This window comes from Portunus trituberculatus, chromosome 38 (genome assembly GCF_017591435.1).
Source record: "Portunus trituberculatus isolate SZX2019 chromosome 38, ASM1759143v1, whole genome shotgun sequence".
NCBI classification, from domain to species: domain Eukaryota; kingdom Metazoa; phylum Arthropoda; class Malacostraca; order Decapoda; family Portunidae; genus Portunus; species Portunus trituberculatus.
The window spans coordinates 735,331-748,668 of NC_059292.1; the positions used below are offsets into that span (position 1 = coordinate 735,331).

General features: G+C 41.0%; 1 protein-coding gene across 4 annotated transcripts in view; it reads left to right on the plus strand.

The window, feature by feature from the left end:
* Window positions 1-8,166: 8,166 nt before the first annotated feature.
* Window positions 8,167-13,338, plus strand: part of LOC123515199 (cartilage oligomeric matrix protein-like) — a 52,991-nt gene continuing 47,819 nt past the window's right edge. For all 4 annotated transcript variants that reach the window (XM_045273721.1, XM_045273722.1, XM_045273723.1 and 1 more), the window contains exon 1: window positions 8,167-8,548. In XM_045273721.1, the coding sequence (XP_045129656.1) occupies window positions 8,182-8,548 (367 nt within the window). In that variant the 5' untranslated portion in view covers window positions 8,167-8,181. The remainder of the gene's footprint in view (window positions 8,549-13,338) is intronic.

A 13,338-nucleotide genomic window follows, 5' to 3' on the forward strand; every position in this document is an offset into this window, starting at 1 on the left:
TAGTTGTGATGAATCATAATTGTGCGTAAATATAGAACACTACTAAAAGGTTATGCAGGAAACAGGGGTGAAATAGATACATTAAAAGTTTAGCAATGTTACTCCTGCGATAGCTACATAGATAATGTTGCTTGCAATTTTTTTTTTTTTTTTTTTTTTTTTTTTTTTTTTTACGGTAAGGCCTATAACGCCTGTAGGCACACTTGAAGAGTGTATGGGAAGCGCTGTTCAGCTTCCGCCCATTAGTGGCGCAGGCAATTTTATTTATAGTGGTACCCATATTAGGGCCCATATCACCACCCAAGCTCATCTTGAGTGTAACCACCTAGAACCTGGGTATCATGGTAACGTGGGTAACTTTAAACCACTCAACAAATGGCAAAGTGTTTTAAGGGTAACTTGTTATGCTTGAGATTGCGGTGAATGATTCGGTATGAAGAAAAATCACTTAAATCTTATAATTACCATCACACACACACACACACACACACACGGTACTGTTACCTATTCTGACGCATTTCATTTGTCTTCGATTTGCTACCATTGAGTGCATGACAGACTTAAATTCTATATTCAAGATGCTTTATACCTGAAGACGTACTGCCTCTTTTGTTCAAGAAGGTAGTGACGTGCGTAGTGATTCTCTGGTTTATTAAAAAAAAAAAAAAAAAAAAACTACAGTGAGACGCCAGCAGTGTCAGTGTAACTACTACTCGAAACGACTCCGAATCAGTTTTGCCGCAGCTAAGTTGTGAGAAAGGAACCTCAAGATTCTGCAGCTTTCTTGGTTGTGAGCAAGTAGGATACAGCCTCCCTCTGCCAGTCAATGTAAAGGATTTGTGGTATGTGTATGTGTGACATGACCTACTCTTGGCTGTAGGTACTTGCCCTCCATCGCTACTACCAGCAACTAATGGGGGTAAGTCAAGTGCTTCGAAGAGCAGGCTACATAAGCTTGTTGGCAGGACATACATGCAGCTCCGTATGAGTAAAGGGAAACACAAAGGTGGTGAAACAGCCCCACTTTCCCAATGAGGTTAAGGGTTGGTTAAATCTCGTGATTAAATAAGTGGAATTAAGAAGTCTTTTAAATTACGTGTGGGGTTATGCTCAAGTAATCCCAGGGTGGAGCGAGGAAGATGGGCGGTGTCCTATTACTTGTACCCGCGTCCCTGTTCACCCGGCAGGGAATGGGTGCCAGGTGTGGGCAGGGTGGTGGTCTGCCTCCTGTCGGGCTGTGTTGCTAACCGCAAAGACCAAACTTTTTTTTTTTTCATAGAGAATGAGGTTAACAATCGGTAATCTACTGATGTTAAATACATACGAGCTAATTAGATTAATGGTGGAGGTGGCGGCGTGGCGCCCTGCTGCGCACATCTCGGCTTTGACGTGTGTCCAATCTCCCTGCTTGTGAAAGTCAACATATTCATTTCATTATTCATGAGGACAATATGAATGACACCAACAACCATTATGTTACACTGTACATAGCGAGTACGGTACAAACAACCAAGGCCACAGTTGCCAGTACTTTTAACTCGCCATACATTAAAAGGAAGATTAAATAATTCCTTAGAAAAAAAAAGTGAATATTTCGAGATTAGTGAAACATTTTAAGATATAAAAAGAAAAAAAAACACTGATGAGTATCAAGATAATGATGATGATGATGATGATAATAATAATAATAATAATAATAATAATAATAATAATAATAATAATAATAATAATGCTAATAAAAGCAACAATAATGGTAATACTACTACTAATAATAATTATTATAATTATTATCATTGTTATTCAGTTGAGACTAGGCACGGGTATCGCAGCAAAAAAGCGCAGGTGTAACAGAGGAGTGGTGGAAGTAACACTGAAATAAGTTTCAGTAGGTGTTCCAAGTCTCCCTTTTGACGATGCCGCCTTGATTAGTTGCCCGTGTCGTCCATAACAAAACCTTTCACTGCGGCCAGCTCAAGTGTATCAGCCATTGCAATACGCAAATACAACGGAATTAAAACTGACTGGCGTTTACTCAGTTCACAGTATATGTACAATATCCGTAGATTTATGTACACTACAATCCCTGTCACTGTTGACTTGGTCGCTAGTATCCCTTCTGAACTTCCTTCTCAGTAATGGAGTCATGCAGTCGCACCTCAAACTGACACGCTAAAGTTTCTACCTGTCCTTGACCCTCTTGCCCAAAAGAAAGCTAGACTTTATACGCAGTCTAACCTCGAGATACATAGAAATGTAGGATGAAAGCACATATTATGCTTTGAAGGACTCATTATCTTCAATATTAATTTTCTCGGAGCAGTATCTTCCTTCTTTTATATTTAATGTATGCAACACATTGCTATAGTTTGATCGGTAAGATTATTTGGCTAAAATTCGTGTGTGTGTGTGTGTGTGTGTGTGTGTGTGTGTGTGTGTGTGTGTGTGTGTGTGTGTGTAATTCACCTCGGTCGTTTGCTGGTCACTCAGCCAGTCTTCACCATTACGGAGCGAGCTCAGAGCTCATAGACCGATCTTCGGGTAGGACTGAGACCACAACACACTCCACACACCGGGAAAACGAGGCCACAACCCCTCGAGTTACATCCCGTACCTATTTACTGCTAGGTGAACAGGGGCCACACATTAAGAGGCTTGCCCATTTGCCTCGCCGCGCCGGGACTCGAACCCGGGCCTCTCGATTGTGAGTGGAGCGTACTAACCACTACACTACGCGGTGTGTGTGTGTGTGTGTGTGTGTGTGTGTGTGTGTGTGTGTGTGTGTGTGCAGAGATATACTATAGTAATTAACTTTCAAGCTGAATGGGATGGTGATGGTCGTGCGGTTAAGGTCACTGAGAGACATTAAGAACTCCCTCGTGGTGGTGGCGGCGGTCCACATCTCAGCTCCGACGTGACTCACATCGGACTAAGGTCTTTCATTCGAAGCTTTATTTGATAACACCTGAAAAAATAAAAATAAATAAAAGTAGAATATATAAATAAACAAATGGATTCACGATAAGTAATAGAGAGATGGCAAATAAATAAATAGATAAATGAAGCAAGATTGTATTGAAACGTCCCTCATCCTTATTTCTGATGTCACTCAAATCCCATCAATACTCTCAAGGAACAAAGTCCAGCAGCCAGTGACGGTCCCGCGTTGGTCCCACTGGTCTGGTACCGAGTTTCCGTTTGGAGCTGAGTGGTTTGTTATCACCCACATGACTTCCACGTACCCAACCTTTGCTTGTGCCGTACTGAAATAGGACAGCGCATATTGACTCTGGGCTGCATGAGGTGGTATCACAAACACACGTAGCCGCGTCAGGAATATTGGGTTCCCTTTGCAAACTGAGACTGGTTTTATCGTATGTTGTTAATGATGATAATAATGATAATAATGACAGTAATAATAATAATGATAATAATGATAATAATAATAATAATAATAATAATAATAATAATAACAATAATAATGATAATAATGATAAATAATATGGATAATGATAACAAACATAATATTTCCAATAACAACATGGGTAATAGTAATGATGAAAAATAGGTACCGAAGCAAATAGATCCTAAATGAAGTAGTATTGACACAAATCAAATAGTCAGGTATTTTCAGAAGAAGTAAAGTCGTGGTCTGAGATAATGAACTCATCTTCAGTGTGTGAAGTTTCCTAATCTGTTGACGTCTCCTAACGAAACCTGACTCTTAATAGATTGCTAAGACAAACAAATATTTGCTTGGTTCCGTGTATTCGTTTTATTATCAACAATAAAAGACTGAACTCGTTAACAGATCGGATTTCATATTGAGAGGGAACAAAAAACACAGTGTGAGTGATGTATGTTACAAGGGGATCGTTTATGTCTGTACCTGCTTTGATTTTAACGTTCAGTCTGGTTACGAGTATTGCAGCGAGGAAGTCACGCACAGCAGCATGTCCCGGACAGCTCCACACGTACAGTCGGGGTGAGCTGTGTATGTAAATCAGCTCGACATGTATATTACTTCTTCAGAACTATTGTTAGTCACGCACTTTTGTGTTGACGCAGACCAAATGAGGTATAAGATTTTGTAACAGATGTCCTTCCACACGTCACTCACCGATATTGTTTGAACCACCGCTGCCCCGCCCACCCACGTCACTGTATAAACCAAGGGCAGCCTGTCATACAAACGCCACTACCACATCGCCTTATGAGCACATGAATGAATAGTATGTGTCGTGTGTGGGCGCCGCCGCTCACATACCTCTTTCAGACAGGATGGAATGAAAACTTGTTAGTCTCATTTCCTCTCCTTTGGCTGTCTACAATCTTTCTTCTTCCGCCGTGGTGCTGCCTCTCTTGTTGCCTTCTGCAGTTTTACTTTTTTTTTTTTTTTTTTTTTTTTACCATTGCTGTCATTCTTCTGAACTTGTTAATGGCATGCCCACTTCCACCGTAGTGGCGTCTGTCGTGCTGTCTTCTACTGCTGTTTTTATATGGGTAACACTGTTATCCTACAATATTGAATGACCCTTTCGACTTTTCGTTTGGGACTGGCATCTCAGTAATCCTTTTTTTTTTCCCCGCTTTTTTTCACCTTTTTGTTGGCCTTGGTTAGTGCTCTTGTTATATAGAGAGATCTGAAATTGGCGATGTATCACTCTCATCCTCTTGCGTCTTCTTAATAGTCAGTAACTTAATAAACACTTTTTTATGCCAAATTCCTTATAGAGTATTTGAGTCACTCATGGAGGTTTGCTGTTCCTCCTTCATCAATGCAGTCCACTATATATAATTTTCCTAGAAGGGCAACTATGCATTTTGTCCTGCTTTTGTCTGTTTTTATCCTACTGCCAGTCTCTTGATACATTGTGTGTGTGTGTGTGTGTGTGTGTGTGTGTGTGTGTGTGTGTGTGTCTCACTGTTTGCTGGAGCATCTTCCAAGTGACAGATACAAGGGCGCATGTGATGGAAGAGATGAAATTTGATATCTTTACTTGTGCAGCTAGAAACACACACACATACACATATAAAGGAAACGATAAAAACACGCAAAATACACACACACAAAAAAAAAAAAACAATAAAAACAACACACACACGGCGGTGAAACAAAAACAGGATGAAGCAAGAGACATTTATTTCTTTATATTTTTTAATGAAGGGTCTTTTTCAGCGAAAAGAATGAAGACTGAAGACTGAAGGAGACTGTTTCTTTCTCGAAACGTTAAAGAAGCAAATAGCTGCTTCATCTTATGCTTCTTGACCAAGACAATTCACATTCTTATTCAACTAATGTTACGCAAAAATGTATCGCCTGTGCAAGGTCGGGAGTAAGCAAGAGGGTGTGTGTGGGAACCTCCTTGTAGCGTCATAATACTGTCATCCCGTATACATTTAGTACAGGATCTTGGGGTGTATCTGAATTGAGAGGCAAGGGTTAGAAAAAGCTACTGAAGTTTGTCACTGAAATATGCCTTCTTCTTCTTCTTCTTTTATTTTTTTGTGCTGAGAGTTACCCATGGGATAAAAGGATTTAGTAGGTTCTATCCCCAGACATTTCGGCGCCTATCCTCTGCTGCTTTCAACAAGCTATAGAGGAGGGTGGTGGCGTCTTCAGGAGTGTTTCGTAATTGTAATGAAAATTTAGCAAGGGTCCTGTATTATCAGCAAGATAAGTCATTATAAGAAGCGGAGTTATCAACTAAGTGATCTTTGAGAGGCCAAAACACAAGTAAACACGAGCTTTGATTCCTCCCCAATGAAGAAGGTACCTAGTTAGCATCAGGCAGAAGTCTAGGTGTCTTGTGTTCGAACTCTAAAAGTGGCGCTTACAATCACTAACCTTTCGTTCCGAATACTTATTTTCCATTATATTATCGGTCAGGAGGAGCGCGGTGGGTGGGTGACAAGCTCTCACGGTGCCACTGTAAACAATCAGGCGCCCCAGCACGTCCTGGGGTCCGCCACCGGCCGCCCCGAAAATAACAAGAAATTTAAATGCTCACATGGGACAGACATAAAAAACTAGAGTTTGTTTATCCTGCAATCTGCGGTGGTTGTCAGTTTGTCAGAGAGAGAGAGAGAGAGAGAGAGAGAGAGAGAGAGAGAGAGAATCAGTGCTGTGGTAAAGGGAAAGATAGTTACATCAGAAAAATCTTATTGTTCATAAGGGAATTATATCCGAAAAGAAAATTCTGGACTCTGTAAACGCAAGGAAAATTTGTTTGCATTCTGTGACGCCTGGAGGAGACAGACCAAGGTTTCCATCGGGGTACAGCACACACACACACATGCGTTCCTCGACACAGATATACGACGCCGTGACAACGATAATGAATTGAAACTTGCGAAACGTTATGGAAAAATAAATATACTCCAGTTAGTGACTCGTTTAATATTGCAACCCGGATCGACAGCTGTGATGAGTGTAAACAGACTAAGAAATAGTGATTGCGGAATAAGATACAATAAGATAACTTTGACAGCCGGCAGGGTGGGCGGGTGGAGGCGGAGCTGCTAAGATGCACGTCGTAGGCGGATCTTGCATGAGGGTTGAAATTTTAATTCGTTCCTTTGAGAATCACAGTTCTAAATTCGGAAGTCAGAAGAAAATTATTATTCGTTTGAACAGTGTAACAAGCTTGCTAATTTTTTGTGTGCCGGAGAGAGGCGCAGGCTGTTTATCTATCTGGAAGACAAGTTACTCTGATGGCTCTGATAAGGAAGTACAACAATTACCAGGTAGTTACTTTTGATGAAATAGAGGAGTAGTATCGTCCTCAGACAGCGCGGTAATCGTCTTGATGCACCGTGAAATAGACTGTACCACTCCTGTCACCACACACACACACACACACACACACACACACACACACACACACACACACACAGAGAGAGAGAGAGAGAGAGAGAGAGAGAGAGAGGTGGTGAATGTGCGGCGCCAAAGGACACATACACTCGTACACTCAGTGAAGGATGGGAGGACAACAATATTATCAAGACTTTTAAGAATGAGGTCAGATATGAGGTCCAGATGGAGAAGGAATTGGCGATGACTACTGACTGCCGCCCTCGATGCTCGGACGGGAAGGGAAGGGTTGCCTGCCACTCGTACAATGAAAATGTGTGGCTAAGGAGAGGAATTACTTGGCAGAGATGAACGTTAAGACATGACCCTACTCCCTATCTCCTAATTCAATAAGCTACAGAGAAAGGAAGTTAAATTTTGAAGGATATTTTGAAGGTTCTAGTAATAGTTTAACACCTGTTCCGCATCATCATTAAGACAGGCACTCATGAGAAAAACTCGACTTTTCATCTCCGTGGTCTTTAAAAAGGTCAGAAATAACATGCATATACGTCCAATATATTTGTTATTTTCTTCAGTCTTAATTCCTCCAATCTGCTGACAATGTTGGATAGATTCTTAACCGGTGAGAGGACTCGGGAATGACGGAGAGACTTGACATTGTGGTAGTAACTGGGAAACACACCGACTTCTGACCAGAACTGTGCACTGTGCGTGATGATCTGGAGACGTAGAGGCTTGATGAGACTGACGTACTGCTCGAGTTTGCGGTTCACCTTGCCAGTTAGAATGAGGTCAAGTATAATGAGTGATGCGTGTCACTTTGTATACCGTACATTTAAGGCTCATAAGGGTTAAAGTAATTGTCTTGAGTGATATGAAAAAAAAAAAAAAGGTACATCTATTTGAACAAATTTCAGTAGTTTTTTTTTTTTTTTTTTTTCCCTCAACAGCGGACTTATTCAGTGACGAAATATTTGTTATGCTTTAAGATGTCGCACTGACAGGACTGCGTTGTATACGAGTTGTGAAATAAGTTGCAGTGATCCCTCCCTGTCACCCAGAAAAAAATGTATTCCGAGCAAAATTCGTCGAAAATAAGACAATAATTCAAAGTGTTAGTGAAGGATGCTTGTATTCAAGTGAAGTGGCTTATCCTTGCCGACACTCATTGCCTGAGCTTAGATACTTGACAGGAGTGGCAATGATGCATGAAGAAAGTGCTCGTTGTAATGTATTTGTGGTTTTTATACATTTTTAAGTAATTCAAATAACTTAAAGTCATCGGGTGCTAAGAGTCAAGGACTATCCGCAGAAATCTTTCCTTAATGAGAAGAAACATTCTTACAAATTTACTCATTGTTGTCATTATGAACCCGCCCACACCGGACGTGATTGCGTCTCAGCGCGGCGAGGGGACATCATGTCACGGTGTATCGAATATCCCTAAGAAAGTAACTTCAAGCTCGCCCACGCAGCGTGTCACAGTGTATGGAGGTCGAGGGCGAGCGCGTGGGCCGGGGCATGGCAGGCCCACCACTTCCCTTGCCGGCCCGCGCCAGCCACTGTACCCGCAACCTGCGTGCCGGGAGGACCGCGCCGTATCTCTCCGTGCCCACCCGAACATCTTGTTCGCTCCCTTGCGCTCCGGTGGCATCGCCGTAATGAGGAGAACAGCGAGTCTCCTCTTCCTGGCGGCTCTCGTGGCTGTCTCCGCCGCCGCTTCATATGACAGAGGTAAGGGGAATTCATGTCTTGCCCCGCGTGCACCTGAGCCAGGGAAACGAGCCGCGCCGCCCCACAGGGATGCCGCCACACGTTTCACTCATCGTTTTTTTTTTTTTTTTCCGGTGGAACTTTGTGGTGAAGGAAATATCGCAAGTGGTAACGAGTTTCTTTGGTGATTTGTAAGTGCTATATATTTTCTCTCTCTCTCTCTCTCTCTCTCTCTCTCTCTCTCTCTCTCTCTCTCTCTCTCTCTCTCTCTCTCTCTCTCTCTCTCATGTTTTTCATGTATACTGTAAACCACTGATAAACTGATTCCTTATTTTATAAATTGCTTTTACTAATTTACAATTTATGAAGAGGAGAGAGAGAGAGAGAGAGAGAGAGAGAGAGAGAGAGAGAGAGAGAGAGAGAGAGAGAGAGAGAGAGAACATAAATGGAAGTACTGCCTCCTGACGAACCCCAAGTTTAGGGACACCATATCCTGAACAAACAAGCCTCATTGCATAATAGACGCGCCTGTCAGGTTTGGGTATCACGGCGGCGAGATGCGGGCGTGTCTTACCTTTTTCATGCGTTTCTCGCGCGCGCGCGCGTGTGTGTGTGTGTGTGTGTGTGTGTGTGTGTGTGTCAGGTTTTATAAATACACTAATCATCGTCCTTTTTTTTTCAATTTTGTTTTATTGCCATACATTTACATCTAGTCTGGTTCAAAATTAGTACAGTGAAAAGCCTTTTGTTTATATATATATATATATATATATACTATATATATATATATATATATATATATATATATATATATATATATATATATATATATATATATATATATATATATGAATCAAATTTAACTTTGTACTTCTAATTCCCGCACCGAATAATTTCTCGTCGTGTATTATAAGGAGAAACACTCGTGGACGTATATGAACTTCATACAGGAGACGCTGAAAATGTACGGGACAATTACTAATTTTTTTTTCTACAGGGTGATGAACCGAAAATACAAAGAGATTGGAATAAAGAAGGTAAAACTGCAGGAAGTGGCAAGGATTAGGTATTTTCTAAAGGTGATTACTGTGCACTACTCGAAGGCGTTAAGATGTGAACAGTGTATTTTCTCTTATCTTCCCGTCACTCCAAAATAGAAACCCTTTAACCATCAAACTGTTCATGATAGTGCTGTATACGCCATCTGTTACTTTAATCCCTATAATACTGTGACGCATTTTTACTTTGAGTTTTGGTTGATTAGACTATTTTATTTGCATTAGGGAAGGTGTATGGAGGTCAGAAGATTAATGGCCAGAGTCTTTACTATTTTAATCCCAACATATGTTTCTGAAACTGAATGAAATCGCCAAATAGTAACCAGAATGAATATGAAAAACGCATCCTGGTACTGAAGAGGTTAATTAGCCAAACTAAAAACCATAGCCACTGAAAGCTTTGAATTAAATTTGCTTTTTTTTGTGTGTGTTCTTTTTATGTATTTAGTTAGTTCCTTTTATTTGTGTATGCGGGGCCTTTCAGTAACATACATTTAATTCACACTTGATCCATTTTCATTAATCGTTAGGAGAAGCTACAACAGAGGAAAGATTAATAGATGTACTACATCAAGCTACACTGCCAGGTTATCGTGTCTTGGGATCACTCGGCTGCTGGAGGGAGTTGACGGGGGAAGGCTTGGCTGCGCAAATTTGGCCCCTATATCGTCTTTGATCTGCAGGGTAGTGGGTCTCCTTGTGTGTGTGCAGAGAGAGAGAGAGAGAGAGAGAGAGAGAGAGACAGTCACAAATACCAGTTCAAAACCTGAAGTAAACGTGTATTATCAGCGAAAAAAAGTGCAGGTGTTCGGGCGTGAGGGTCTGGTACGCCAATTCGCCGAGCAGTGTAGCCCAGCTGTGTGCGGTGCGGCGTGGCGTGGGAGGTGAAGGAGACCAGGGGCTTGAGTGTGAGGGACGCGGGGCGCTGAGGTGTAGGAGGAGAGCACCATGTGAGGGAGGGGCCGTGGGAGTGGTGGTGTAGTGGCGCCTCGTAGTGACACCAGCCAACTACGTCTGGAGGGGGGCCATCTGGCATCCACAGGTGTTGGTGCATATGTGTTTCCTCTAACCTGTAGATCAGCAGTGTACGGGCGGGGCTGCGGAGCGGGTAAGGTGGTGCTTGGCAGTTTCAATGAATCTTTCTACATTTTTAGACACATCTGTTTGAGATCAGTGATTTTTATTCACTATTATCAAATTCATATCTTCCGTTTGAACGTCTGCTTGACTGAAAATTAACGAAACTATTTATATAGTAGTAGGTCTCTACTATACCGTCAATGGATGTACTGTATGTATGTATTTGAAAACCACGTTTCGTCTTTACACGCAAAAATAGCAGATTTCGAAGGGGAGAAAAGACAACGTGCTGCTTGGTGTCGTATATGTTTCCTTAGGTTTGTAAAGTGATGCGTTAAGTGTTGCTACCACGGGACGTTAAAACACTTCATCTTACCGGTTTCCGTAGCTTATCTTTAGTAGGACTCCTCTTGCGGCTCCCCTGCTCAAGACTTTCTTCATTCTCTCACCAGTACTCTGACCCTCTTCAGTCTTCACCTCTCCAGTTTAAGAGCTAACCAGTATTCTCAATCATTTATCCCTTTCTCTGGTAGATTCTGGAACTCCTCGCCTGCTTCTATATTTTCGCCTTTCTGTCTTAAAGTTTTTCAAGAGGGAGATTTCAAGATAATTGTTAAAGTGTCGACTCTATACATGGTGACCAGCACTTTAGTGGAGTTTGTTTTGCTTTGTTTTGTTTTTGTTGCGCTTAAACGGTGAAAAAAAAAAAATCTATTCATATGTCGACCACCGCAGTAGCTGTAGTAGAGACAACGGTAAACTGTAAAATCCCACTCCTTTCCAAGCGTACGTAAAGAGACGGTATGACATCACCACATCCTGTCGAAGGCCGGTGTGGAGAGATGCAGGTGGACTGGATGCTTACCTCAGTTCCACCTTTGGGCAGACGTGGCCTCGGCTGCACCTCAGCACCGGTACTCTAGCGGGGTTTTAGCTTTCGTGTCCCGCTCCTGCTACTGTGCTTGCCAAGGTCATGTAGGCCACCACTCGTCAGTCCAGCTTCACTATTTGGTCACGTCACGGTGGCCTCCTTGGTCCATGCATTGCCGAATGCCCAACCTCATTACCTGAGCTCCAGCGTCGTTGTTTGCTTGAGAGCCTCAGTAAAGTTTGCACAGAGCCGTTGAAAGAAACGTCTTTGTGTTGTGTTTTCAGTCTTGTTTTCTTCATTATGCCGACAAAGGATGTAAGGAAGGCTCGACATGCTAATGGTGACCGAGAAACTGCCTTGTCACAACACATGATGTATGCAATGAGTGCTCGTAATCAGGGCTGAAGGTACCCGCCGTTTTGATAATCAAGTGTGGAGGCGGAGATTCAGCTGCCAGATGTCGCCGGCTGGAGGTCCCCGGATTAGCATCAATGCATCCCGCCCTGTGTGACACGCTGCTTTGCTCAGTGCCGCGAGGACGCAAACAGATAAACAGATAGATAGGTAGATAAGTAAAAAGATCGATATATAGATAGAACTAGGTAACTAGCTCGATAGATAGATAAATAAATAGATAGACAGATGGACATTTATTGACAACACCAAAACAAAAATATACACAATTATCATGAATTTCAATCTTCAGAGAGAGAGAGAGAGAGAGAGAGAGAGAGAGAGAGAGAGAGAGAGAGAGAGAGAGAGAGAAATCGCTAAATTAAGAAATGATGATGATAACGATGATGATGGTGATGATAGTAATATTATCATTACTACTACTACTACTACTACTACTACTACTACTTTTAAATGATAACAACAGCAACGGTATTGATAATGATGATAATGATAATAATAATGATAATAATGAAAATAATGATAATAATGATAATATTAATAATAATAACAATAATTATAATAATAATAATGATAATAATAATAAAATGGTGATGATGATGATAATAATAATAATAACAATAATAATAATAACAACAATAGGAATAATGATGATGATGCTAATAATTATAATAATAATAATAATAATAATAATAATAATAATAATAAGAAGAAGAAGAAGAAGAATGATGATAATAATAATAATGCTAAAGATAGTAATAGTAATTATAATGATAATAATAATAATAATAATAATAATAATAATAATAATAATAACACTAATGATATTCTGAAACATCCAGATATTAATTTTGCTTTATGATGTTCTATAAACACAATTAGTGAATAGTTTTAGTGTAACATATCTAATTATGTCTAATTCTACTTTCATTCATTTTTTTGAAATTCAACTATCCTTTAAATAAATCTTCCAGTCAACATTTTCCTATATTTCCCTTCATTCAATTAAATCTAACTTAAATGAAAGTGAACATGGCCGTCAGTGTTTCAATCTGTGTTCAAACAGTGGTCGGGCAGGGTGACACCCACCACTACCACCACCACCACCACTTGAGTCAGGCATGTATCACGAGGGATGAATGAAGGAAACTACGTCACTTACTTATTGCAACACAAAGTTACAGAAGCGAAGAAAAAATAGGAAAACATTAAAGAGACATACCACCAGACGATATGAAAATAACTAAGAAGGAAAAGAAGGCTCGAGGTATTTAGATGTGTTTGTTCTGTCTCCTCGTGAAGCTGTGAGGAAGCTTAGTGGTGATGCTGAGGCCGCATTCTCAAACACTTGGGCGTCTTATCTGTAAACAGGCTTTAGTGGAAGTTAT